This window comes from Orcinus orca, chromosome 4, assembly GCF_937001465.1.
Source record: "Orcinus orca chromosome 4, mOrcOrc1.1, whole genome shotgun sequence".
In the NCBI taxonomy this organism is placed as follows: Eukaryota; Metazoa; Chordata; class Mammalia; order Artiodactyla; family Delphinidae; genus Orcinus; species Orcinus orca.
Window position 1 is genome coordinate 141,546,056 of NC_064562.1, and position 25,533 is coordinate 141,571,588.

At 51.1% G+C, this 25,533-nt stretch overlaps 1 protein-coding gene across 8 annotated transcripts in view; it reads left to right on the forward strand.

Annotated features, from left to right (window-relative positions):
- The window catches only part of JADE1 (jade family PHD finger 1), a 68,138-nt gene that overhangs the window by 33,163 nt on the left and 9,442 nt on the right, over positions 1-25,533 (forward strand). For 7 of the 8 annotated variants that reach the window (XM_033419422.2, XM_033419418.2, XM_033419421.2 and 4 more), the window contains 7 exons: positions 4,794-4,879; positions 7,938-8,095; positions 10,056-10,243; positions 12,798-13,009; positions 15,974-16,141; positions 17,402-17,518; positions 21,495-22,016. In XM_033419422.2, the coding sequence (XP_033275313.1) occupies positions 4,794-4,879; positions 7,938-8,095; positions 10,056-10,243; positions 12,798-13,009; positions 15,974-16,141; positions 17,402-17,518; positions 21,495-22,016 (1,451 nt within the window). The remainder of the gene's footprint in view (positions 1-4,793; positions 4,880-7,937; positions 8,096-10,055; positions 10,244-12,797; positions 13,010-15,973; positions 16,142-17,401; positions 17,519-21,494; positions 22,017-25,533) is intronic. The other variant, XM_049709467.1, reaches the window with a different exon arrangement.

Sequence of the window (25,533 nt, forward strand, 5' to 3'; positions counted from 1 at the left end):
AGCCTGCTCTGCTGTGGTGACACCAGCTGGCCTGCAGGGCTCCACACTTGCCGGGTCCCAAGCACCTTCCTTTGTTAAGCTGGTTTAACACTCCTGAAGACACCAGAGTAGTGTTTAGCATCTCGAGGCGGGGTCTGAGACACAGGAGATTCGCCATTTGGTCAGTGGTGAGGTTCTTTTGTAGTTTGCATTTGTGGTGATGTGAGCAACCACTCAGGCTGCCACTCCTTCTCATTTCTGAACCTTTCATGCACTGCACCACCTGGGAGGCTTAACACACACGAGCTACCGAATGTCGGAGGTGTGTGCAATATGTATTAGATTTGCTCTTGAGGTTTTCTTCCTTATTTTAGATCTAGGGCAAGACAGCATGACTATTTTTAATATTTCAAAGGAGAGTGTTCGAGATAAATGCATAATAGCACCAGAAGGCAGGGTTCATAATGCAGTGCGCGCACGGGAGCCACGCTCGCGATGCCGCGACCTGTGAGCCTTCTATGACTTTTATTATTGCCCCCACATTTCTGTTTTAAGGGAAGGTGGGGATAGTAAAACAAAGCAAGGGTTTATTTTCTGTTAATTCTTCTCAGTGTTTCATGGAGATTAATTGTTGATACTGAAACAGCGTATATGTCAAGAATTTAAAAGTCACGTACGCTTGTCACTAGAGCGGACTTAACTTTAGGTAGTAGTATCTTGTGTGTGGGCAATAAAATAATTTTAGATATTATTGCCAAATTTTTAGAGTTCCTAACTTCTCCTGAAAGCAACGAGAAAATAAAATTTTACTTGCCATATTCTTTTTTTTTTTTTTTGCGGTACGCGGGCCTCTCACCGCTGTGGCCTCTCCCGTTGCAGAGCACAGGCTCCGGGGCTCAGGGGCCATGGCTCACGGGCCCAGCCGCTCCGCGGTACGTGGGATCCTCCCGGACCGGGGCACAAACCCGTATCCCCCGCATCGGCAGGCGGACTCCCAGGGAAGCCCTATTTGCCATATTCTTAATTTAGCTTGTCATTAAATGTTAGCATTCTGAAAACAACAAAATGCAGCACCAACCCAGCATAATCTTAGCACGTGGTTTTTAAGAACTAACAAGTGGCCAGTATTTTACTATAGTGTAAATCAGAATCTCCCAGTCCTTTTGGTGTTTGAAATACTCTAATTTCTGGCTTAAAATTCTTTTTCCTCCAACATACTTTCAAAAAAAAATGTTCTGTGACATAACTTTTTAAAATTAAAATGGGTGCGAATTATTTTTGCTTGGATCGTGTTCTGGGAAGTATCCAGAGGGAACATGGGTGAGGGAGGAGAACTGGCGTAGGAACGTCAAGGCACTTGGCTTGGAGTCTCCTGTGGACTGGCCGTGGATGTCTTTGTAGATGGAGGTGTGCTCCAGTCAGGAGGCAGTGCCCCCGCCATGCTGTCTTTAAAGGCATTAGTGCTTTGTTTCCCATGGCCTCATCTTCCTCGAGATCAAAAGCATGACTTCTCATAGGTGAAACAGAGCCACCTTCGGCTCTTGAGTTACAGTCCCAAACAACGGCACTGTGTTCTGTTCACTTAAAGACGTTTTTTAAAAAATTGAGGATCTGCTGTGTGCACAGCACCGACTTAGGTATACTGTGTGTTGTAAATAGTTATGACACAGTGTTAAAGTGAATTAGAAGGAGGAAATCACCATCAGCAACTGTCTGCTGCTGGACGTGGGAGGATCCAGCTTCTCACTGTTCAGCAGCAAAGTCTAGGTTTTACACAGACCACCCGTGCAGGGTAAAACGGAGCATTTTCTTTTCCTTTACTGTTAATGGATGGTAGAAAATCATCACTTATTCTCTGCACACATTTAAATTTGTACACTTCGATACATTTTGACATGTTTACACCCATGAAATCATAAAACTCATGATAATCCTTCTCTCCCCACTTTCCCCAGTCAACCTCTGATCTACTTTCTGTCCCTATAGATTAGTTTATATTTTCCAGAGTTTTATATAAATGGAATAATACAATACATACTCTTTTTATCTTTTCACGCCACATAATTATTCCTACATTCATCCGTGCTGTGTGTATCAACAGCTCGTTCTTTTTTATTGCTGGGTAGTATTCCATGGTATGGATATGCCGCTGTTTGTTTATTCATTCACTCTGTTAGTGGATGCTTGGGTGGTTCTATAAATAAGCTAAGAACATTCCTTATGTCAGTGATAATTTAAACTTAGCTTTCCCCCCAGTCTTTCCCTTTCTGCAAAGTGAGTTTAATAAGATTAATTTTTCTCTTCCTCTTTTTGCATTAGGCAAATTAAAAGGAAGAGGAACAGACTTTCTGGGTGGACCAGAATTTCTCTTGGGTAATACAATCAGATACCAGATTTGTAGCATTTTTGAATATCTGTTTTTAAAAGCAGGCAACATTTTTCAAGAATATAGAAGCAGCCCTGGAAAAAGTTACTAAATGATTGCAATTACTTGGATGTGTCCTGTGCCAGCAAAGCTGCAAGCTTCCTGGCAACCTTGGAAACCACCCTGGAGGGATCCTGACCCAAAAGGAGGCAAAAGAGGGTCATAAAACTTAAGAATGCATGAATTTGTTGTTGCTGCTTTTAACTCTGAAAGTGTTCGACGTAAGCGCTTGTGTCCCCGGACCCCATGTTAGTTATTGAAGTACAGCAATGGAATGGCTTAAAATTTCTTGTCATTTATAACCCTGTACCTAGTGATTCACAGTAAAGGGGGCATCCCTGTCTTCCCTGCACCTCTTCGCCCTCCCTGAGCCCCGGGGCCGTCCCGTCTACAATTGTCTTGTGCTTTTCCCCGTCTCTTCTTACCGCCTGTGGGCTGGCCAGACGATGGCCTGCAAGACCGGACGGTGGAGGAGAGGCCTGTCTGGAGACATGAGCTGCTTAGCTGCCTTCCTCATCAGGTTTCTAATTTGGCTTCTGTCTTCCTTTTTCCAGTGGTGACCAGATTCAGAGCTTCCTACAAGTCAGGCTCACCCCAGTGTGCCCAGAGTATTTCTTTCAGTGTGGGTGTGAACTTTATTCTTGTTCATCTGGGAGTCTAAAGAGACATACTTAGGATTGTTTTTTAAAGAAGAATTTTCTAGACTGTTACTGAACAGTGTGGTAGGGTCACCGATAGGAAATCTAATTCTGCTGGCGTAGCAGCAGACCGTCAGTCAGTTGACCCAGTAAACAAGCCTCAGGACTGGCCATCAAGGGTTGTGCCCTTCCCTGTCAGAGGGAAGCTTGGCAGTCCCCTTCAGTCCCTGTCATTGCAAATCTGATGATAGGCTTATGGGCAGAACCTACTTCCTAATGCCCCCAGAGTCTTAAGGATGCTTTGATTCTGTGTCCCTTGTCTCTGGAATCTGTAGAGATAAGGGTTTCCTGTTTTGAGTGGCAAGTGATTTTACTGGTAGAATGGCAGTTCCCTCAGTTTTTAGCTTTTATTTGGGGCGGGGAGTTGTTAATTTCTGGGAGATGGTACAGTTTGTTCACCATGGAGGCACGTTACTGGGAAGGTAGACAGGTGGTTAGGAGGGCGGTTTCAGATCTCTGGTGTCAGTACGGCACCCACAGACAGGAGGCGGTGGCAGAGGCAGAGAAGAGGAGCTGGGCTCTGGGCTGTTGGGCCGTGGAGTGGATGCGTCCTGAGTGAAGAGAGTCTAGAATGACTCTCTGATTTCGGACTTCAGGTAGAGATGGTGGTGATATGCGTCAAAGTAGGAATAAGGAGAGCAGGTTTGAGTATAATGTCTAGCCCAGTCGCTGTTGTGCTGGGTTGACTGATCTCAGGAACGCCGTGGGCTTGACTGATGTCTGATCTGAAGGGTGAACACGGACCTGGTGCCGGGGAGGGAGGTTAGTGTGGGAACGCAGGTCTGACAGTCTCCTGGGCCTGCCAGGTAAGACCGTGGGCGTGGATGGGCGCTCCCCGGGGAGGGCACTGGAGCAAGAAGGTGAGAGAGCTCATGCGGGAGGGCAGGGACCCACAGTGGGGACACCAGGAAGGAGAATTGCCGCTGCGGCTGAGGGAGCATCTCAGGCAGGGTGGAGACAGTGCTGCAGAGGGGTCTCAGGCGCGAGAGGAGCTCAGACTCGGTGGCAGTGTTAAGAGACATAGGTGGCCTGGTAGGGCTTCCAGTTTCCGTGGCTTGGCGGGGGAAAGGCCCCACGACAGAGGATAAGAGCATCTTGTCCTCGGAGCTCAGAAGAGAGCTGACAGGCATTCTCTGGGAAAGGGGAGTAGGCAATTTTAAAGGTGATTTGGCCGGAGCACCTAGTCTACGGTGGGTCTGAGTTTCCCTTTTTTAGGGATTGCTAAGTTCTGTTGTGGAGTCAGACCTTTTGGGGCACGGCTTTAGGATTTAGCACAATGATGGTAGTGTTTAAAAGTTACTGGAAATTAAGAGAGAAGCTTCTGAATTTCTATTTACCAATGCAAGGCTTTGAACCTCTGCAGAAGTGCAGGCTCATGGGTGAAGGCTCTGCCCGCACGGTGTTCTTGAAAGGCCTCTCCCCCCGTGAGTTGTGCCTGTGACGCCGCAGCCCTGAACGCAGTGTGTGCGGAGTGGTCTTGTTGGCCTGCTGTGGGAAGGGAGCGTTTCAATGAGCCGTGGGGGTGGAGGAGCTCCAGGCGGGGAGAGGAGAGCTCTGGCAGAGCATCGGGCCGGCTCCTGGGGCGGTGCTGAGGGGCGCCTCGCTGAGTCTGGTTAAAAAAAAGAACCCTGTGAACCCTCAGTGATTGGTGTACTTGTAATTTATTCCTATTCGGATATTTGTTTCTTTAGGCCTGTCAACTACTTGGTCACAGAATTCCAGATCCCAGCACAGGAGAAGTTCATGCTCCAGACATGAAGATCGAAAGCCTTCAGAGGTATTTCTTGAATGCTGGCGTGACTGTGCGTGTCGTACGTGTGTGCGTGAGTACATATGGTTGACACACACACCTGGTTGGTTGATAGTGGTGTCAGTCTGTGCATTCTTGGGCAAGTTACTTAACCTCTCTGTGCCTCAGTTTCCAAATCTGTAAGATGGGGATAATACAGGTGTTCACCTCGTAGGAGTTTTGTGAGAATTAAGTGGGTTAACACCCAGAGGTTAATATGTAGAGGGTAAATCCTGCTCAGTAAATGTTAGCTATTATTATTATTAATTCTTTTCATTTTTTTTTTTTTCCTTCTCTGTTTCACCTTTGCTGGCTCCCAGCAACTTTTCCTATGGCCTGGAGATCAGCATGTTCAGCTGCTGCTGGTCACTGCCAGCCTCAAGTTAGTTTTAGTCGTGAATTTGTGGTTTGTTTGGCAAAACCCAGTGTAATTCTGGGATTCTGTTTAGGGGATTATGCTTAAGGCTTTCTCCCCTTCTTTTGAAATTTGTTTCTCACCTTACATTTCCCTGCTCCCTCACATTTTGTTATTATCTACCTATCTGTCATCTATCCAAAATTGTTTTTGGGTGAGTTTCTTTGTGGCTTTTGTTGGTTAGGGGCCCCTCCCACTCCTGAGATCTGTGTTCTCTGAAAACCTTGGACTGGGCTCTGAGGATCTAAGTGATGGAAGAAAAGGCATTTCAGTTTGTCACAGTGTTTAGGTGAGCAGGTTATGGGGAAGAGAGTTTTCGGTCCAGCCCCTTGGTTTTGCACTGCCTCTTAGTGGGATGACTTCAAAGACAGCCTCATCCCGTAGCGACTGAGCAGAGGCCGCCATCCATGAGGAACTTCTTCGACGGTAGCAGGGAAGCCGGGGGCGCTGTGTTGAGCGTAGGATTCTTTAGTTGTGGAATAACTTCCTCCACGAGGAAGTAGCGTATAATATACTTCAGAATTGTGCGAAACCATCCCAGGGGACACTTAAACATTAGATCAGATGCTCACGAGAAGGTGCCCGTTTTATCACCTTGATTTATTCCAGGCCTTTGTCCTTTTGAATCTGCAGCGCTGCCTTCCTTTCCTCTGGTATCGGGAGTGACTCTGCTGCTCTTTTTTCTCTCTTTAATTCCCTCCACAGCCCCCTCAATACCCTTCTGATGTCCACACCGCACTCCTGTTATTTCAGGGCAGGAATCCAGGGTGCTCCAACAGGGAGCTGATACCTGTGTGAGAGCACCGGTGCCCCAGGCGCAGCTAGAAACCCCTCCCAGAGTCGGCACTGGCAAGTGTGGACGGTGCCAGTCTTGTCCCTGACCTGTGTTTTGTTCCAGCGTTGTTTTTTTTTTTTTTTGGATGGAGTGCTAGGGTGGAGCCCAGCTGGGGACTCAGGAGCTCACGTCCATGTGAGGGCATCTGTTTCAGTCCCTGACCGTCCTCGTCCAAGTCCCTGAGCGCAGGAACGTTGGGCTGCCTTTTCTCATCTTGTTGCTTCAGTCTGATTTTCCTCCTTCTTGGGCAAAATCCCTTACTTATTACTTACCAGACTTAGCTGGAACGTGTTTTTAACTGATGTGCTTCCTGAAGGTGTAGATCTGTGACTTTGTTTGAAAGGACTTTTTGGGGGTCTGCAGGGCACGGCTGACACAGTTAATGCTCCCCGGGGCGCGGGCGGGCATCTGCCGCAGGGCTCGGTGCTGCAGGGGGGCCTGATCTTGTGCTTTTGTGTGTGGGGGTGCACAGCCAGGTTCTTGCTTGTTACTGGGACTTTAGAGATGAGGAGTGGCAAACTGGGGGCAAGTCGGGCCCCAGACGGCCGGCTGGAGACATGGCGCTCTTCCTCAGACACTGCCTCAGACTTCGTTACGGTGACGTTCATTTAAGTGATCACCAGCCCGAAAAGCCACCGGGAAAAACAAATACGGACCTATTAGCAGGCGTATAGTGTGAACTGTGCTTAGCAGCACAAGAAAGAACTCCCTGTCCCAAGAAGAGAGAGTTCAGCATTGTGACTTGTGTAAACAGGGAGTGTAGCTTACAGATGCAGGCACGCTTGGTGCCAAATACAGCTTTGGGCCGGCGCTAATGCCAGGGTCAGAGCTTCCTCGTGCGGCCCTGGGACAGGAGTGGGCTGGGCTCCGGCCGCCTCCCCCTCCCCCCCCCCCCCCGCCAGGAGGAGCGGGCACGCGGGGGCCACCCTTGTGCTGCTCCCCTTCTGGCCCCAGGTGAGGCCCGAGGGGCCCTCTTGGCCGAGGGGTGCTTTTGAGTCTTGTGCGTCTGTTTGTGGCAGGGTGAAGAGAGGGTGGTAGCTTGCTTGCTTTCTTCTTTCTTCCTCTCTTGTCTCCTCCCCTCCCTCCCTCCTCTCCTTTCCCCACAAATGCTGCTTTCCTAGTAGAAGTTATGCCGGGTGAAGGTGTGCAAACACATTCTTTACCAGCCCATTTTCTACCTTGCTTCCATTGGTGTGTCGTTGCTTCTCTCCCAGATGTTTCCATCCTGTACTCTGCCCGGCTCTAGCCAACCAGGACCCGCCCTCCCCGGACACCTTGCTGTTAAGCCCGGGTGCCTGGGCAGGCGGGAGGTGGGGAGAGGCAGTCTGAGTCGAGAAGAGGGGTCCCTGGGGGCTCTGGGTTTTGGCTTGGAGTTGTTACATGGTTAGTGGAGTTTTATTTCTTAAACATTTACAAGAAAGTCACCCTTGAGTGAAATATCTCCCTCCAGGGATTTTTTAGGCGCGTGTTTTCAGCAGCCTGCTTGGTGAATTGGGAGTTCTTAGAAGTTTTTCCGGGGACGGCAGCGAGGTTCCTGTGTTGCAGTAGCTGGTGCGGACGTCGCCATCTCTCGGAGCTGGCGAGGGAGGGAGGGCAGTGTGAGCTGCTGCCACCTCCGACCCTGAGCGAGGCCCAGGGCGTGGCAGGCCGAGGGGTTTCCTGTAATAGGTCAGACTGGTTCTCTGTTGAAACAGTGACCTTGTTACGTGGCAGCTCCATGGTTACCCTGCAGCTGCCAGCGCTCTGAGTAAGAATGCAAATATCCAATGTCAGTGACCCTTTCTTTCCCTTTCCAGGTGTTTAGGACAGACCTGATCACTGCCATGAAGTTGCATGACTCCTACCAGCTGAACCCGGATGAGTACTATGTGCTGGCAGATCCCTGGAGACAGGAGTGGGAGAAAGGGGTCCAGGTGCCGGTGAGCCCTGGGACCATCCCTCAGCCCGTGGCCAGGTAGACGTGCCCCAGGGGAGGGGCGCCGCCTCTCCCCTGACAGTTGCCTTTCTGCCCTGACAGCCGGGTGCCTGAGAGGAGCAGTGGTGTTTGGGTCAGCAGTGAGGCTTCTGGGGAAAGAGAAATGCAGTAGAAACACACCTCAGGTCCGCAGGTAGTGCTTTTAAGGGCCATGGGCCTCCGAACTTAACATTGCAGCCAATTGGGAAGGTGCCTCTCTCTTAGAGAGGAAGGTAAATTCCAAGGCTCCCTGGGAAGTGGCTGGCTGCGGGGGAGGGACATTTGGATGTTTGCACAGCTGCTTCCCCTCTCCCTCTGGAGGGCCGCTGTGCTGGAGAGAGGTGCCTGTCATCGGTTGGGTCCTGCCGTGGTCCCTCCACCTCTGGGGGAGGACAGGTGTGAGCAGTCCTGCCAGGTTCGGGTCCCGTGGGCGGGGAGCTTAGCGGAGGAGTGTGTTGAGGAGTACTCCTCGGACGGGCTTTCTCTGGATTTACTTCTAACCACTTTTCTCCTTAAGGGTCTTGAGGGTCGGCTCTTCGCTGACCGGCTTCAGCGTGAAGCTGGGCCGGTTTGGTTTTCTTGTTTCCTCTCCGGCCGGCTCCACTGGCCTTGAGGCTCCTCGCGGGGCGAGGGAGCTGAGTGCCCTCTGTGCTCAGCTGGCAGCCGGCTTCGCCGCCGCTGCGTGGTCAGTCACCTGCCTGCTTTGCGAAATGACCTCTTTCACCGTTGCCAAGTGTGGACTGAACTTACCCCTTGACCCTCACCCACGTCCTGTCCCTCAGGCGCCGGCGGTGGTTGAGTCTGGTTATTGTGTCTGGGATCTCTGTGACAAATGTCCCCATAAAGATGCAGGCTGAAACGACCGCTCCGATGCCTCCACAGGTCAGGCTGCAGCCTGTGGAGTGGACGGAGGGTTTCACTGGGCTCTGTGGGAGAAACACGGTTTGGTTGCCTCAGGGTTGCCTCTGAGGCACAGCTCCGACTAGCTGTGCAGCACTGACGATCCCAGTCCAGGGGTTACGAGCCCAGCACAAGACGAGTAAACGCTAACACGGCTCATGGAAGTGTCAGCTAAAACCCTGCCCTTAGCTGAGTGGGACGAGTAACTCCCTTAACCGTGCCTGTCTCCGTGTCCTGTAGGTAAAGCCACCCTGGTAATCACAGGGTGACGGAAACACCTCGACGGCCTCTTTGGACAGCTGGGTGTTAATGCGAGCTGCCAGCACGCTGCGACGTGCAGGTGGAGGGCCGGTGGCCGTGGGGTGCTCCCCAGGCGCCTCCCTCCCCGTCGGCAGTGGTTCGCCCTCTTCCTGCGCTTTCTTTTGCGGGCGCCGGCAGTTCTCCAGGCGTTCCCGGGGCGGGGGCGAGGGTGCAAGTGCAGGAGCGGAGGGGACTTGTGCTCCTCCCTGGGTCCCCAGCTGTGCCGGGAGCATCCCGCCCGTGGCTGGGACTCTGGTTCTCAGACTGCTTAGCGATGGACAAGGCCTGAGTTCTAGAACCAGAGGTGACGGGTTTCTCCCTTTGGCTTCCCGGCCTTCTGCTGTGTGTGCCCTGCCATGCGGCTGCTCTGGCCGCCTCCGTGTCCCTGAGAACCCAGGGCTTGGTGGCCTCCAGCAGGGGCGGGCAGGCCTGGTTAGTGGAAAGTGATGTAATCTTTAACCCTTGACACTGCTGTCACAGCTGGGGGCTGGGCACGGCAGCGTCCTGGGAGGCCACGTGGGAGAGGCTGATTTTGAAGACTTCTGCAGCGTTTTCACTTGCATCTCTTTCTATTTTAGGGGTTTTAACGACTCCTGCTTTGTTTTATCAGCGGTGGCGTTAGGGTTTTAACTCTCTGAACCCGGCAGTGACCTAAGGTTTGGGGGTTGGAGGTGGAAGCTCGCTTGGGGGCCTCCTGGCAGACTTCGTTTCTTGTGGCAGGAAGGGTGACCTGGCTGCCTTGTTTTTTCTTGTTAACCAGGGTCGTGTCTGAAGAGAAGTCCCTCATGTTCATCAGGCCCAAGAAATACATCGTCTCGTCGGGCTCCGAGCCTCCAGAGCTGGGCTACGTTGACATCCGGACGCTGGCCGACAGCGTGTGTCGTTACGATCTCAACGACATGGACGCTGCGTGGCTGGAACTGACCAACGAGGAGTTCAAGGAGATGGGTGAGAGGCGGGGGCTCTGCTGCTTGGCCGCGGACGATGAGCGGCGAGTGCGTGAGGCCCGCGGTTCAGGGGCGAGGCTCCTCACCGCTGGCGACGCCAGCTCCGTCTCGGCCTCAGTCCGGTCTCGGGATCACGGGCTCTTTGTTGGAGATGCGCGTGTCCTGCTGCGGCAGGTGTGCTGAGAGGGACTCAGTCTGTGTGCGTCTCGTGGACAGAGAGGTGGGATCGAGGAGGGGTGTCTTCCACGGGCAGGAAAGCGGGGGCTCCCAGTTCCTGCCCTGCACCCCGCAACCCTGCCGGTTACCTCAAGAGAACTGAGGCCCAGAGAAACGCAGCGCTTCCCCGAGATCGCACAAGGGTCTGGTCCACAGTTTCCTGCTCCGGTGTTCTGTTTCTTCCCCCTCCGGCGGTGCTATTCGGATTCCGCCTTCTTCAGCCGTGGCCTGCAGTTTCTCACAGGAGACGCCACTCCAGCCAAGCTCACCATTTTCCAAACACATCCCTCGTGTTCTCACCTCAGTGATTCCCCTTGGGTCCTTTTCCAAACCTGAGTGCTTTCTCCTCTCAGCCGTCGATCTGTCCTGGCTTTCCTTTGGTGAAGCCCTACCTTAGCTGGGTGCCCTGCCCATTGCGATCTTTTCTACAAGTCAACCATTCTTGTGTATGTACGGCTCAGAGGACCTCGTTTGCTTGCATCTCCTTGTGTCACGACCAGGAGGACACTTGGATCTCGGCTCACACACCACTTCAGGTTGCTAAGGGTTGCCTGAAGTGTGGTGATGGCAAGTCAGGGAGACCCAGTCTGGGCTTCCTGTGAGAGACGTGAGGATTCATTAGCATGTGCTGTATGTAGGTCAAGGTCGGGAAGTGGTGGCACAGGCTGTCTGTGTGCAGTCTAGCACATGGTGAATATCTACGGAGTGTTTCATGGTGGATTTCAAAGCCCTGAAGGGCCAAGACTTCGTTTCGTGTGGAAGCCTGAGCCTAGCACGGGGCCTGGCGTGTGACAGGTGCTGCCATGCGTGCTGCTCCCCAGCCTTTGAATGGGAACGATGGTGTGGACTGAGCTGGGAAAGCTGTTACTCCGATATTTTGATAAAGTAGATCTCCTTCCTTTTGGTCCTTGGTTTTAGGTATTAGTGGCCAGGATGTTAGCAGGCTAGGAGGTAGGAGTCTGTTCGGAAGTTTTCAGTGCTCTCTTGGAACTGAATACTATGTTTTAGCTTCATAGACTATAAAATTCTACTTTGTAAAGACAACTGTAACGCACTGGACTGACTGGGTGTCCTGTGTTAAGGCAGAGGGACAGACGGCCAGGGACCGGGGGCTTCGGTGGGTGGTCTAGGTGGTGAGTGCTGGGCTTACTCATCTTACTGCAAGGCGGTGCTGAACACTTGGGCAGGATAAGCGATGCAGTTGTATAACATGTATCGAACGCATGCGTAAAGGCGTTCGTCTTAGCTTTTATTGGTCTTTTTCATGGTAAAAATGAATTATAGGGCATAGGGCTGTATTTTCAAAGCCAGTGGTGTTTTCGGAACTGGTAGGAGGAATTGAGATGAAACCTCCTGGCCACGCAGAAACGACCTCGTCATGAAGTAAGGTTTGAGATTGTAGGTGGCTTTTTTGACTGTGTGTTTATAGGGCTTATCACAGTGTCAGCGCTAATGTGTGCTCCAAGTTTTCTAAAACTTGGAAGTCTTAATTAAATCTATGATAATGCATATAAGTTGTTGTTGGCCCTAATGACACTTCTGTTGTTTCTTGCCAGTTACATGTGTTTGAATATTTTTTACAAGCTGTTTTTTTCTTTCCTGCATGAGTATTTTCATTGTAGGAAGTTTGGGATACATCCGCAGATGGAAGAAAATAAAAGTCTCATCCCCACCACTAGCCGTAACCACACCATGATAACCGAAGTTTGTTTTTGGCCGTTCTTGCATAAGAATGCATTTTCTTTGATTCACCAGGAGCTGTTTGTCTCCTTTGCTTGAGACGTCCCTTGTGTTTCCGTCTTTCATGTGTCTGACTAACTATGCATCTCAGCTTAGTAAATTCAGAGGGTGAGGAGGGATAAACCAGGTAAAAAACATTTGAGCGTTCACAGTGAAATCTGTTCTCGGCACCATTTTAAGTAGCAAGAATGGAATGTGTTTTTGGAAAAAAATGCCCAAACCATAATAGGTGGTCATGGTTTTGAAGTCACTTACACGCTAGTTGGTATATATAATATTGTAATGAAACGACAGTCTAACGATATATGCATTTAATAGCCTGGAACCATTTTGGGAATGATCTTTTTACAGCAAGCACTCCATCTTCAGTGCCTGACCGTAAGGAACAAACTGTTGGGTGCAAGTCTCTTTCTGCCTCTGAATTTCAAGACCCTTCCTTGGAAGGGTCTGAGGGACATCCAATAGAAAATATTTGGGGGGCACTCAGGATAGATTTGTTTATAATATTATTTATTCATTGTGCATTTTTATTAGTATGAATAGTAGTATATTTATTAATACGGGTTTATTAAAATGGTTTTGTGGCATTTTCCCTCCAGGAATGCCTGAGTTAGATGAATACACCATGGAAAGGGTCCTGGAGGAATTTGAACAGCGATGCTACGATAATATGAATCATGCTATAGAGACTGAAGAAGGCCTGGGGATTGAATACGACGAAGACGTGGTCTGTGACGTCTGCCAGTCGCCCGACGGTGAGGACGGCAATGAGATGGTGTTCTGTGACAAGTGCAACATCTGTGTGCACCAGGTATGTGGGCAGCGGGGCCCGGAAGGAGGCCCCCTGGGGTGGTTCCTCCAGACAGGGTCCATGAGTCAAAGACGTGGGCCCATCTTTTTTGTTGCTGACGGGTGCTTAGCGTTTGAAGTATTTCTTGTTACTTTTACAACCAGGAGAATAGGATCCTCTGTGGACCTCATTCTTTCTTCGCATTAGTGCCTTTATTCCCATCCACAGAAGTCAGGTTTACTGAGACTGTATGAGCCCCTCTGCCCTGCTCCAACACCTGGCTTTATAGCTATTGAGAACACTGGAGGGCAGGGGGCGGGGGGACTCTTGAAAAGGCGGTTGGTTTGCTGTGTTAGTTGCCCTTGCACGAGCTGGATGGCTTAAAAGAACAGAAGTTTGTTGTCTTGCTATCTGGAAACTGGACGTCTGAAATCAGGGTGTCAGCAGGGCCACGCTCCCTCTGAAACCAGGACGGAGAACCTTCCTCGCCTCTCCTGGCGGTTTGCTGGCGGTCGTGGGCGTCCCTTGGCTTGCAGCCGCACGACGCTGGTCTCTGGCTTTGCCGTCACTTTGTGTCCTCCCCACGCATCTGTGTCTTCACACGTCGCCGTCTTCTTGTAAGGCCGCCAGTCACGCTGGATGAAGGGCCCACCCTACTCCAGTGTGACCTCATCTTAACTGACTACATCTCCTGTGGCCCTGTTTCCAAACGAAATAGGTCACATTCTGAGGTACCTGCGGTGTTAGGACTTGCTTTAACATATACTTTTCGGACACTAGTCAACACATAACATTTGCTAACATGTTAGTAGATAAACGGAGCCCTTGAACAAGCGGAAAGGGTCCCCTTTTCTTGAAAGTTATTTCCTGTCCTCCGTGATGTCGAGAGGATTTGGCGGTTGCTTCAGTAAGGTTGGGCACTGGGTGATTTTAAAAGCTTGGGAGAATCTTAGTCTGGACGCTTACCTCTTTCGTTTATTTTTTTCATGCAGTAATGAAGTCATTTGTATTTCTGTGGGGACATGTGTTCACATACACTCTTTAGGTAATAGGCTCTCCAGAGGTACTTTCTTTGAATTCACCTGTTGATGCTGAGATTTAAAACCAACTTAAAGGGACAGTGGCTTGGGTGACCTCTTGGCAAGAAGAATCCAGTTTGCTTTGTGAAGTTCCTGACTGTTGTTTTCTTTAGAATGTGTCTGCTTCCTGGGTTTCCCTTCTGCCTGAGGACTTTACCAGCGGTGGCCTTGTCCCGTCTCATCCTGATGGGGAGACCACAAGTCTCTTGCTTATGAAGTCATGTTATAGCCCATCTGCAGCTCTGGGTTTTCAAGTTATCTAGGCGCTTTCCTCGGGATAATGGAGAATTCTTAGAGAGATTTTGTTGTTTCAAGACCATGAGCGTTGTGGCTGCCATTGTTGCTTTTACGTTGTTGGTGCCATTTACTTGGATGATGTTTCAGTTCTTTTCCTGCTATTTTACTTCCCCCTTCACCCCCCCACGAGACAAATCTTGTTTGAAAAAAAGGGTTCTGCTTGAAAACTGCTCAAACCCTCTGCTTATAAATGAGTTAACTGAAGTCAGGGTGGGCTGTTCAGCGTCCCACTGCGGGTTAGTGGCAGAGCTGGAGCTGGAACTCGGGGAGCTCTGGACGACACCCACCCCCACACCCCCGCCCCGAGCCTGGTCTGCTGTTCTTTCAGCCACACCACGTTGCCTATTAGCATTTCCTGTGGTTCCTTTTGCTTTTGAGATGTTCTTCATGACTTGTCTTTCAGGCGTCCTTTATTTAATCTTCTGTTTTACTTAGACTTGCTTTTCCAGTAAAAAAAAAAAAAAAAAATTACCTCTTCAAATGAGACTTTGTCTCGAGTGCCTGATACAGACCTTTCTGATATTTGAAACTTTAATCGTGTCAGTTAGCTCTATTAAAAAAAATTTTTTTTTTTTTCCCTTCAGTAAGTCTGTGTTGACAGTGGCTCATTCATGGCACCGACACAGTGCTCCTAAGCTCCAATCTTAGTGTCACTTAACTTCCTTGAACTATCATCCTGTGGTTTTCTTTTTGCGTCCTGGATATTCAGATTGCATAGTGGCTGTGTTTTTCCTGTCTGGAGAATTGGAACTATGTTACTGTCTCTCCACTTCCTGACTTGTAGTTCATTTAAGGATAAAGTCCTGAACAGTTTGGTGTTTTTAAAAGGCTCTGAATGTGCTCCTGGTACCATCATGGTGTTGTCTCTTCACTTCTTTAACGTTTGCCTTTTCTTTCTTTGAACCGTCCCAGTGACTTCAAGTTGCCTTGATTCCTGCAGTTTTTGCTGTCTTGTGTAATTTACCATCTTATGCAAAGCAGGCTTTGTTTTAACTATCCGCCAAAGAGACCAAATTCTCTTTGTCTAGAGTGTCTCGTTTTTCTGCGCCTGTTGTGCTCACTTGTGTGTGGGAGGCGGGCGGGGTGTCGGCGCCTGGTCAGTAGGGCTTGCTCAGCCCAGGGAGCGAGGCTGGTCCTCAGTTCCCTCTCCTTTTCACTGGTGTGTCGTGTGGTAGCTCTGGGAGGCTCTCAACTGCTTTGTGTTTTTTCCCTCCCTTTATAGCCCACCTCCATCAGTAAATCAGAGAGGGATGCCTTCCGCCATCTAGCCCTGGAGAGAGTTTTGAGGATTTACTGCCCAAGTATTTAGAAACTTGATATAGATGGGTATCTGTAGCAACCCAGCAGCTCTTTTACAAACCTTTCTGTCCTCAAGTAGTTTTCAGGACCACCCTCTGGTCGGTAAGTACGTCGTACCTCGTACCCACCTCCCGACTGCTGCTGTGAGGCTGCCCGGCACTCTTCCTGAAAGGAGTGCCTCTATGTTGGGGGTGCTTCTGTTAAAATCTTTCTAGGCGTTTTAAAATTTGTAGACACACAGGGTAAAAATAACTCTTTTTTTTTTTTTCTCTTTCTCTCTTTTCCTTGGGGATGTGCTGTGGCTTTACAGGCCTGTTACGGAATTCTCAAGGTCCCAGAGGGCAGTTGGCTGTGCCGGACGTGTGCCCTGGGGGTTCAGCCCAAGTGTTTGTTGTGTCCCAAGAAAGGTGGAGCGATGAAGCCTACCCGCAGTGGGACCAAGTGGGTCCACGTCAGCTGTGCGCTGTGGATCCCCGAGGTGGGTGCCCGTGTTGGTGGTTCGCCTTGGGAGCCCGTGGCTGTTCGTCCTCACAGGGAGCCATTCATCACTGGGCCACTTTGTAGCCGAGGAGTAAAAAGACACCTTTGAATTGCTACCCATTTTTCCACCTTAAATTGAATCTCGAGCATGCTGTCCTGTGGTCAGTGGTGTGGAAATTGGTGGAAATGTTAACTGGAGGCAGCCGTGAGTTGGATTCTGGGTGGAGGTGTTCAGACTTGCCTTCTGATGCCACTGCAGCTGACCCTCCGCTGCTGTCACGCTCCCAGAAGCGGACCCGCGGCGTTCCTTCGTCCGCGCTGCGGCCTGGGTGTGGCTCTGTCCTTTCCCTGGGATGGGCCGTAAGCTCCTGGGCCTGGTGAGCCATGCATACAGCACCGTCATGGTTAAAGAACCACTGCCCTAGGTCACATTTTTGTGATTTTTTATTAAAATTCTTACTTGGCCTCAACCTTTTTAATTTCAGGTCTGGTCTAATTTATTTCAAGTCCCAGACCTTGACTGATTTAATTTGCTTGGCTCACTCTGAGACTATCATTTGTGATTCAGATTTCAGCATTTTTTTGGCATATGATTTTGGTGCATTTTCCTCCCGAGGAAAAGTATCTGGGAGTGATTTGGATTGAGGCTTCACGACTCGGGTCTTGGTAGCATGGGAATCGCACGGTTTGGTATTAACAGGGATGCAGTTCAGTGATCCAGGCTGAGAGGAGAGGGAGGGGACCTTACTTATCTTGGTAGTTTTCCGCTTTGTATGTAGTGATAGTTTCTGACTGAAGAGAATGGCTTTCTTTAGTGAGAGAGAGATTAAAAGTGGTCAATGTTTACTTCTGCTCCATCGTTCACAACTGATTGCAATATGTTTGAGACGGATTTCCAGTCCTGACCGCTTCTTAGCAGACCAGAGGTGTAGTAGATGGGTTACCTTGTCTTTGCTGTCCCTCGGGCGAGCAGTGAGCATTGGGGTGTCTGAGTGTTTTTACAAACAGGGCGTTTGTGTCAGATGACCCCTCCCGAGGAGGGCTTAGAGTTGGCCCAGAGCTGGCCCCTAGCTGGCCCCTGTGCTGTCCTGATGCTTTAAAGTGGGGTTTTACCTGCGCTCGGAGGGTGAGTGCCCCTCGGCACCCTCTGGTAGGAGGGCCGTGGGGGAGGAATGGATCTCTGAGTTGCTGCTGTCTGTGTCCGGCCCCTGTCTTGACGACCCCTGCCACCCTGTCTTGTTATTTCTTGGGCCTCCAGGTGAGCATTGGCAGCCCCGAGAAGATGGAGCCCATCACGAAGGTGTCTCACATCCCCAGCAGTCGGTGGGCGCTGGTGTGCAGCCTCTGCAATGAGAAGTTTGGGGCCTCCATACAGGTAACCAGCCTAGTCAGGATGGCATTATCACCCTTCCTTGTGTTCCAGGGAGCGGGACGGGGAAGGGCTCTGTGAGCTGACCGTCACAGGGCTTGGAGATGGGGCTAGAATCCAGGAAGCAGGATGAGGTTCTCACAGCCCTTCTGAGGTTGCTGAGGGACGTCTCCAGCCCAGTATACACACCTTCTGTTGGTGGAGAGTGTCCAGTGTGACCGGAACCCCAGCTGTAACCATCACAGGGCAACTCAGAAGTCCGCCTGAGCTGCAGGGCAGTTCCAGTTTGTATCTGGTTTCTCCCTCCCTGCCCAAAGCCTGGCATTGCAGCTCTTTCCACAGGCCGACAGTTCTGGGGAAGAACTGGAGTCTCGGCACTGGAGGCTTAGTCACCCTCCCGCCTGCCGAGCGGCAGCCCTGCCTCTGTGGCTGCCCCCGACGCCGCTGGTTTCAGAGGTGTGCGCGTGGGGTGTCTCGGTGCGGTGCGCACTGTTGGAAATCAGCTTGGCGCACCAACCCTTTTGCATTTGGCAAAATGGGGACTCCTTGGAGCACCGACCGGGTGGGTGGAGGGACACCCATGAGGTGCTACACCAGGGGTTCTGCCCAGTCTGAATATCTGATTTTTTTTATGGTACAGTGTGGGGGAGGGTGGGGCTGGGGGAGGGGAGCTCGTAGGTAAGAAGCCGGCCTGCGTTTTCTGTGTCCACGTACAGGCAGGTGTAGACAGCCATGAGGCAGATAACAGGATCACGGAGAGACTATTGATGGCGTGCTGTTTCTTGGTGTTGTCTAAAGCGCTGCCTGATAAGTTCCTCTCCGGGCCTCACGTTTTTGGCGTCTAGACAGGCGTGACCTCGGAGGCCTGAGGTGCTGTCCCACCGCGGTCTCCAGATGCTGTCTGCGGCTGCTGTTGGCCCTTTGCCTCTGTGGGGGCCGCCAGCTCAGGGACGCCGGCCCCTCCTTGGTCCCCACGTCACAGTCCGTGGGCAGAGGTGCCGGTTTGGGGCGGCTGCCCTCTTGATGCAGGACACGCAACGGCTTGGCGCACACACACACACACACACACAGAGACAGAGACACACATAGACACACACAGACACACACACACAGACACACACACTCTCTCTCTCTCTCTCTCTCTCACTCTCACTCTCTCACTCTCTCACTCTCTCTCACTCCACAAGCTCGGTCAAACTGCCGGTCGGGGCTTTTAAAGAAATGACCTCATTTGGCAAACTCAACTTGTATTTTGGCTGGTAAATATCCCTCTGTGTAAGGTATCCACTGACTGGTGTTTCTTTTTACAAGTTTTCATTTTACACGCCAAGCTGTTGTGCTTTTTCTTCCTTATCACTTCCACTGGTGTTCAAGAATCCAAAACGTAACAGAATATTCAGAGGGTGAGGCATGAGACAGCTGGTGGGATTTGGCTGTGGACCTTGAAAATAGTGCAGATTTTTGTATGTGAATGGAATCTGCTTAAAATTAAAACATGACAAAAGCCTCTGGCCTGAGCGTTGTGTTAGGAGGGAGTGAAGGAGAAATGTTTTAAAAGCCACAAAATAAAAGAAGACACAGAGGTGTGTGTGTGTGTGTGTGCGTGTGCGTGCGTGTGTGTGTGTGTGTGTGTGTGTGTGTGTGTGTGTGCAGACGGCCCGTGCGAACACTTGCAGGGAACAGGCTGGGGCAAACCAAGGAAAATGGACATCGTTTTCTTCCAAGTTACCCGGTGTTCTTCTGAGGATAGAAATTACGCCCTTTACTGAGTAGGTCCTTCACTGATGTTTCCAGGAGGCGGTCGATTGGGATCTCTGTGTCTCTTTTGAAGAGAGACGATAAAATGACTTTTTTGTTGCCGTTGACCTCTTTTTCCCAGAACATGAATTTGAAGGAGGAGAGGCCAAGGAAGTTTTTGATGATTTTTCATATCTTCACAGAATAGACTGATTTTATTAAAGAATTCCTGTCTGAAATGTCTGCAGCTGGAAAGGCTCTGGCTTACGTTTCTGTAACATCTGTTTGCTGAGTCAACCTGAATAGGAAAACCCAGAGGAAGGCCATTTGGCGTCTTTACAAAGCCCCGTATAAATGTTCTGCCGTGGCGAGTTCCTCTTTTCAGGTCGGGGCGCTGAGTTGAAGTGTCGTTTAAGCCAAACACTGGTAGTGTCTCCGTCATCTGTTCCCACTTTACTTCCCACTTGGCTGCCTGCTAGGAGGGAGGAGCACTTTGTCTTGTACTGATAGTGACCAGGTGTGTGTGTGTGTGTGTGTGTGTGTGTACTGATAGTGACCAGGTGTGTGTGTGTGTACTGATAGTGACTAGGTGTGTGTGTGTGTGTACTGATAGTGACCAGGTATGTGTGTACTGATAGTGACCAGGTGTGTGTGTGTGTGTGTGTGTGTGCTGATGGTGACCAGGTGTGTGTGTGTGTGTGTACTGATAGTGACCAGGTGTGTGTGTGTGTGTGTGCGCGCGTACTGAGTGACCAGGTGTGTGTGTACTGATAGTGACCAGGTGTGTGTGTGTGTGTACTGATAGTGACCAGGTTGTGTGTGTATGTATGTGTGTGTGTGTTCTGCCACTAAAGCTGATTTCACACATTCCTTGGAATTGAGGTTATTATTATAGATAAAATTACAGATTTATGTTAGTTCATGCGCTTTAAGTGTTTTCAGTGGGGGAATTGATTTTCTGTGAAGGGAGCTAGATTTTCTGTACTTCTGGGTGAAAGCGACTTTTTAATAAGAAATCACGACTGGCAGTGAGTCACCTCTTAAAGGCCGCAATGATTAGGGGAAGAAGCCCCGCCCACGCCGCTGCGATCTGTGGTGGTGCTGTGCAGGGCTCTACTGAATGAGTTTAATTAATTAAGCTTCTCAGCTGGCCTGGGGCCACTCAGTTCTGCTCCTGTCTGCAGCCCTGGCGTGCCCGGATCCCTTGGCCTCACACAGTACAGTGTTGCTTTTTAAGGGACTGGCTTCAGTCACCACAGGGAGCCTCCTTCCAGGAATTCGCCCAGCAAGATCAGATGGGGAGAAGTCACTTTTCTCCTGCTAGGCCTCTGGCCTGCCGTCTGGATCGGAGGCACTACGGGGTTCCCCTGGTGGGGCGGTGAGAGGGAGGGGGGAGGTGTTTGGTGAGGCCGGGGCAGAGCTGGGTGACGCCTGGCCTCTACGTTGACCTCCCTTCCACCCACAAGCAGCAGGTCCCTCACGGTTGCGCTGCCAGGCGAAGCGCACACAGATCTCAGAGCTTGTCCCCCACTGGCCTGGAAGCCTCTGCGCCTGGCGAAAGCTTCCTCGGGTGCGGAGACCAGTCCCGTCCTTCCTGTCCTGGATTGTCCTGGTCTCCTCTTCCTTTCCAGTCTTTGGGAGTTTTTAATTCACCCTCCTCAGTCTTGAGCAACCCTCGCTGCTAGAGGAGGAGTGAGCCATTTATTTTCCCACTGGTGTTGGGACTCGTCCTGGCTGTGGCTTAGGAAGGAGGATCCACGTGCCTTTCAAAACTCTGGTTGGTGGTCATTCTTCCTGAGGAGATTCTCGCCACTCAGGCTTTTTATATAAACATTAAAAAAACCCAGACCTATGAGAAGAGACAAATGAATGCCTCAGGATATACTCTGCATGTTGGGCACACGTTCTTCGGAGTATAATCGGAGCGCCAGGGCCCCCTTTGTCTACACGTGCCATCTGTGTGATCGTGTCTGCTTTAAGAGGTGGTTATTGGATGCAGTTGCTTTTCTAGGAGAGTTATGGTTCGGTTTATGAAAAGAGAGTTCCCTTAAATCCCAAGCTGTAGCTTGTTTAAAACACGACTGGATCTGCCAGGGTGAATCCGCATAAAGCTCCTCTGTCCCGGCACGAGCTCCAAGTGCAGCTCTTCCTGTGCGTGTGTAGGGAGGGGGTGCCTGGCACCCGGGGCTTCAGTCACTGTCACTCCCTAATCTCTCTCCTCTTGCTGTCTGCGTGTTCTTGCCAGTGCTCTGTGAAGAACTGCCGCACAGCCTTCCACGTGACCTGTGCTTTCGACCGGGGCCTGGAGATGAAGACCATCTTGGCCGAGAACGACGAAGTCAAGTTCAAGTCCTACTGCCCGAAGCACAGCTCACATCGCAAGCCCGACGAGAGCCTCGGTGAGGGGGCCGCTCGGGAGAACGGGGCCCCTGAGTGCCCCCCCCGGGATCCGCTGGAGCCCTTTGGCAGCCTTGAGCAGAATCAGGAGGAGGCCCACCGGGTGAGTGTCCGGAAGCAAAAGCTGCAGCAGCTGGAGGATGAGTTCTACACCTTCGTCAACCTGCTGGATGTTGCCAGGGCCCTGCGGCTGCCCGAGGAGGTCGTGGATTTCCTGTACCAGTACTGGAAGTTGAAGAGGAAGGTCAACTTCAACAAGCCCCTGATCACCCCAAAGAAGGACGAAGAGGACAATCTCGCGAAGCGGGAGCAGGATGTCTTGTTCAGGAGGCTGCAGCTGTTCACGCACCTGCGGCAGGACCTGGAGAGGGTAATGGTCGACACTGACACCTTGTGGTGACGTAGAGAAGAAGATTGCAAAGAGGCGACCGCTTGCCCAGAGCAAGGAGTGGTAGCCAGTGCATTTCCTCTCAGACCCTTGTACATACTTCAGCATGAGGTTGTGTTGGTTGAATCTATTTATGGGCTGGTAAACTCACTGTGCACACACACAAGACGGCCACAGAGCCCGGGGAGCCTCTCTGATTTAAACACTTCCTTGTTAGTTCTTACTGTTCTTCTGGAAGATCAAATGGGGTGTGTCTTCCCCTCCCCGCCCCCCTTCATTCTAGAGCTAGAGGGAACTGAGCCCCCCAGGAGGATGCCCAAGGGGTGGGCTCAGAACTGTTTACAAACTGAGTTAGAAAACCAGAGTGGATTTAATTAACGGTGAGGGGGTGGGGCGGGCCGAGGTAGGGCAGTCTCTCGTTGAACCTGGGGAAACACTTTCTAGGTGCTGGTCACGGGCTCATTGAGGAGAGGGAAGCACTGCCTCTCTGACCCAGCTCCGCCTCTTGCCTGACGGCGGGGGCCTTCCCAGTACAGTCGCCGAGCAGAGCAGGCTGTGGGTGCTGATGTGTGGGCATGAGCTGCCATGCACATGCATATCTGTTCCCCAGGTACTCCGGCAGTGAGGTGCTAAGTCATCACTCAGGCTGTGTACATGTTGTATGTGCATGTGTGTCTGTGTCCGTGTGTGTCTGTGTGCTGTGTCTAGAGTGGGCGTGGGGCAGGACTCCTGGTGCACAGGGGCCTCCGATCTGACCCGGGGAGCCCCCCGTCCCGCGCGGCGCGCTTCGAACGCCCTCACCACTGGATTGGCCCACGTGGTGGCCCGTGGCTGCCTGGAGCCTCGGCTGGTGGCACCTTCCTGCAGCCGTTGGCTGGTTGGCGTCTCACCCATTCTCCAGTACCTCTGGAGTCCCAGTCTGGACCTCCCTTCCGGCTACAGGCATAACTCTAGGAGCGGGCTGGCTTTCCCCCAGGGCCGCCGCCTCCCTGCAGGTAGTCTCTGACTGAAGCTTGCTAGTCGGCGATGTGTCTTAGAGCGCTTTCTCGCGTCAGCGCCCCCGACTGCCCCGACCGCCGACAGTGATTCAATTCATTAGTGCACAGATGGAACTGAGGCTTCGGGCCCAACGCAGCCCGTGCTGAAAGGCACCTAAGTGGCCTGAAACGGTTAACGCGTCTCCCCCAAGCGCCTGACTTATTAATGGGGCCTGTGGTTCACCTGCCTGGGAGAGAATCTGACTCAGAGGTGATTTGCAGCGGGAGTGTAGGCAAAGAATAGGGACAGGGGAGAAGTATGGAACCGCAAGACCGAGCTCTCACAGAGACCTGCACTGCCCTGGTAGAGAAGGCGTAGCAGTGAGAGTGTTTGTAAGTGTTCCTTAGAAGAGACCCTTTGAGCACCTGACAGTGCGGCTGCTTGTGACGCCCCTTCCAGGCACCAGGTTAAGATTCCGGATTCAGGCGGGTTCAGGCGGAGGCCAGGCGGGAAGAGGGTGTGTGAGGCTCTTGTGCTCCTGTGCCCCCCCACCCCCACCCCGGTGGTGAGTGTAAAGAAGACCTCGCCTCTCAACCACATGTACGTGTGGCCTTTTTGTTAGAGATGAGAAAGGGATTCAGAAGGGAGAAGCTCGAATCCTGGTGAGAAGCCTTATCCCAACCTGACAACTGCTGTACTTGGGGCGCATGAGCTTTGGAGTCAGATAGTCCTCAGGAGGGAGGACGGAAAGTCTCATGTTCGGACTGTGTTTGTCTCACAATCACCACAAAATAAAAGTGTAGAAAATGCTTGTGGTGTACTAACTCTTTTCTGTACTTAAGTTACTCAGATTAACACACACTTACGATTAAATTCTAAACATTTTTTTTTTTTTTTGGAGTCATCACTGTTGCGTTTTAAGTAGAATGATGCCAATGATGTATGAGAAACAGGGAATAAATCAGGATTTTTGTGTGTGTGGTATTACTTATATTTATTAAAGAGTCTAAGAGATTTGAGGGCATTTAGCGTCAGTCTGAAACGGGCTTATTAAAATGAAAAATGTGTTTTCCAGAATGTTCCACGAGGCCTGCGATGGTGGAGGCTTTAAAAAGTGGAAATCTTGGCCGCTGTGCCCCAGGGTGCACAGTTATTTGTGATTATAAACAAGAAGTGTATTAGGCCAAAGACTCATCAGGGCAGGGGTGACAGTAAGAATAAATCATAAGTCTGTTTTTCAAGTAACTTAAAGTCCAGCCCAGTTCACACAACAGCATTTCGTAGCAGGTTAATATGTGGGACTGTGATCAAGGCGTGTGGTCACTTCAGAACTGACAAGTGAGTACCCTTCATTAGAGAGGCAGCCAACTCTCTGAGTGATAACGGTAGTGGCTCTTTCCTGCAGATATACACTGTGGGGCATTTTGCACACCCGGGTTCCAGTTCTGGATCAGAAAGTTAGATGACAGGAATGGACTCAGGTGGGTTTGGGAACCTGAAGACACGATTGCCGATATATGGCGGGTGCCATGCCAAGTTCCCAGGGCTGCCACTTCACTCTGGTGGGATTCCTTTCCCCCAAACATTGTCTTCTAAAGGATGCAATAAACATGAGTTCAGCAAATGAGTACTTGCTCAGATTAAAAAAAAACATGCTACCTCTGCACTCCTGCCTGGGGCATCGAAAGGGGTCAGGTCCCGGGGGACCATTTTACTCAACATTTGGTGGAATGGTCACCTCTTGACAGTCTGACAGAGGCTACAGTTGTCCCCGAACAAGAGGCATGTTAAGCTTTAGTGTTGCAAGCAGTGTTTGGGATTCAGGAAAACTTGAGGTCGTTACCGAGTTCCTGAGGGCAGTGGTTCTCAGCACGTGGTCCTCAACCAGCAGCAACGTGACCTGCAGGTTTTTGGATCCCACCTCTGACTCCAGAAACGGTGGGGTTGGAGGCCAGCATTCTGTGTTTTAGGGCCCCTACATGTTTGTTTGGGAACCACTGCTTTTGGGGAAAGCCTGACTCTTGGGTGTAACGTGGTATGAGGGTGGCAGCCGAGGGCTGGTGGTTTTGCCTACCACCTCGCTGGCAATTGGGAGAAGATGAAGCGGGGGGTCGGGGGTGGGCGGGAGGTTAGGTCTAGCAGTCTAGCAGTGTACAGGAAGGGCCAAGCAGGGTGTGTGTTGAGGACAGAGCCTCAGTTCAGCTCTACATACAGGGGCTGCTTACGGAAGTTGCCCTTCAGGGTGTTCTGTGCATGAGAGAGGTAAGGTTTAGGGCAGTCACTATACTAATGTGGTCAGCCGGCCTGGTTTATTCAGGGGCTGATTTGCTCCAATTGAAAACCCCGACCTTTGCTTCTTGGGGTCACAGCTAGATGTCTCGTATCAGAAATCATGGGGAATGGAAATGGAGAATTTCCCACTTAACAGCCAGGGTGGAAATCTTTCCTGGGGGAAGTGAAGACACCAAAATTAAATTTGAGTAATAATACGAAGTTCAGGTTCTCTGGCTCTGCTCTTTCC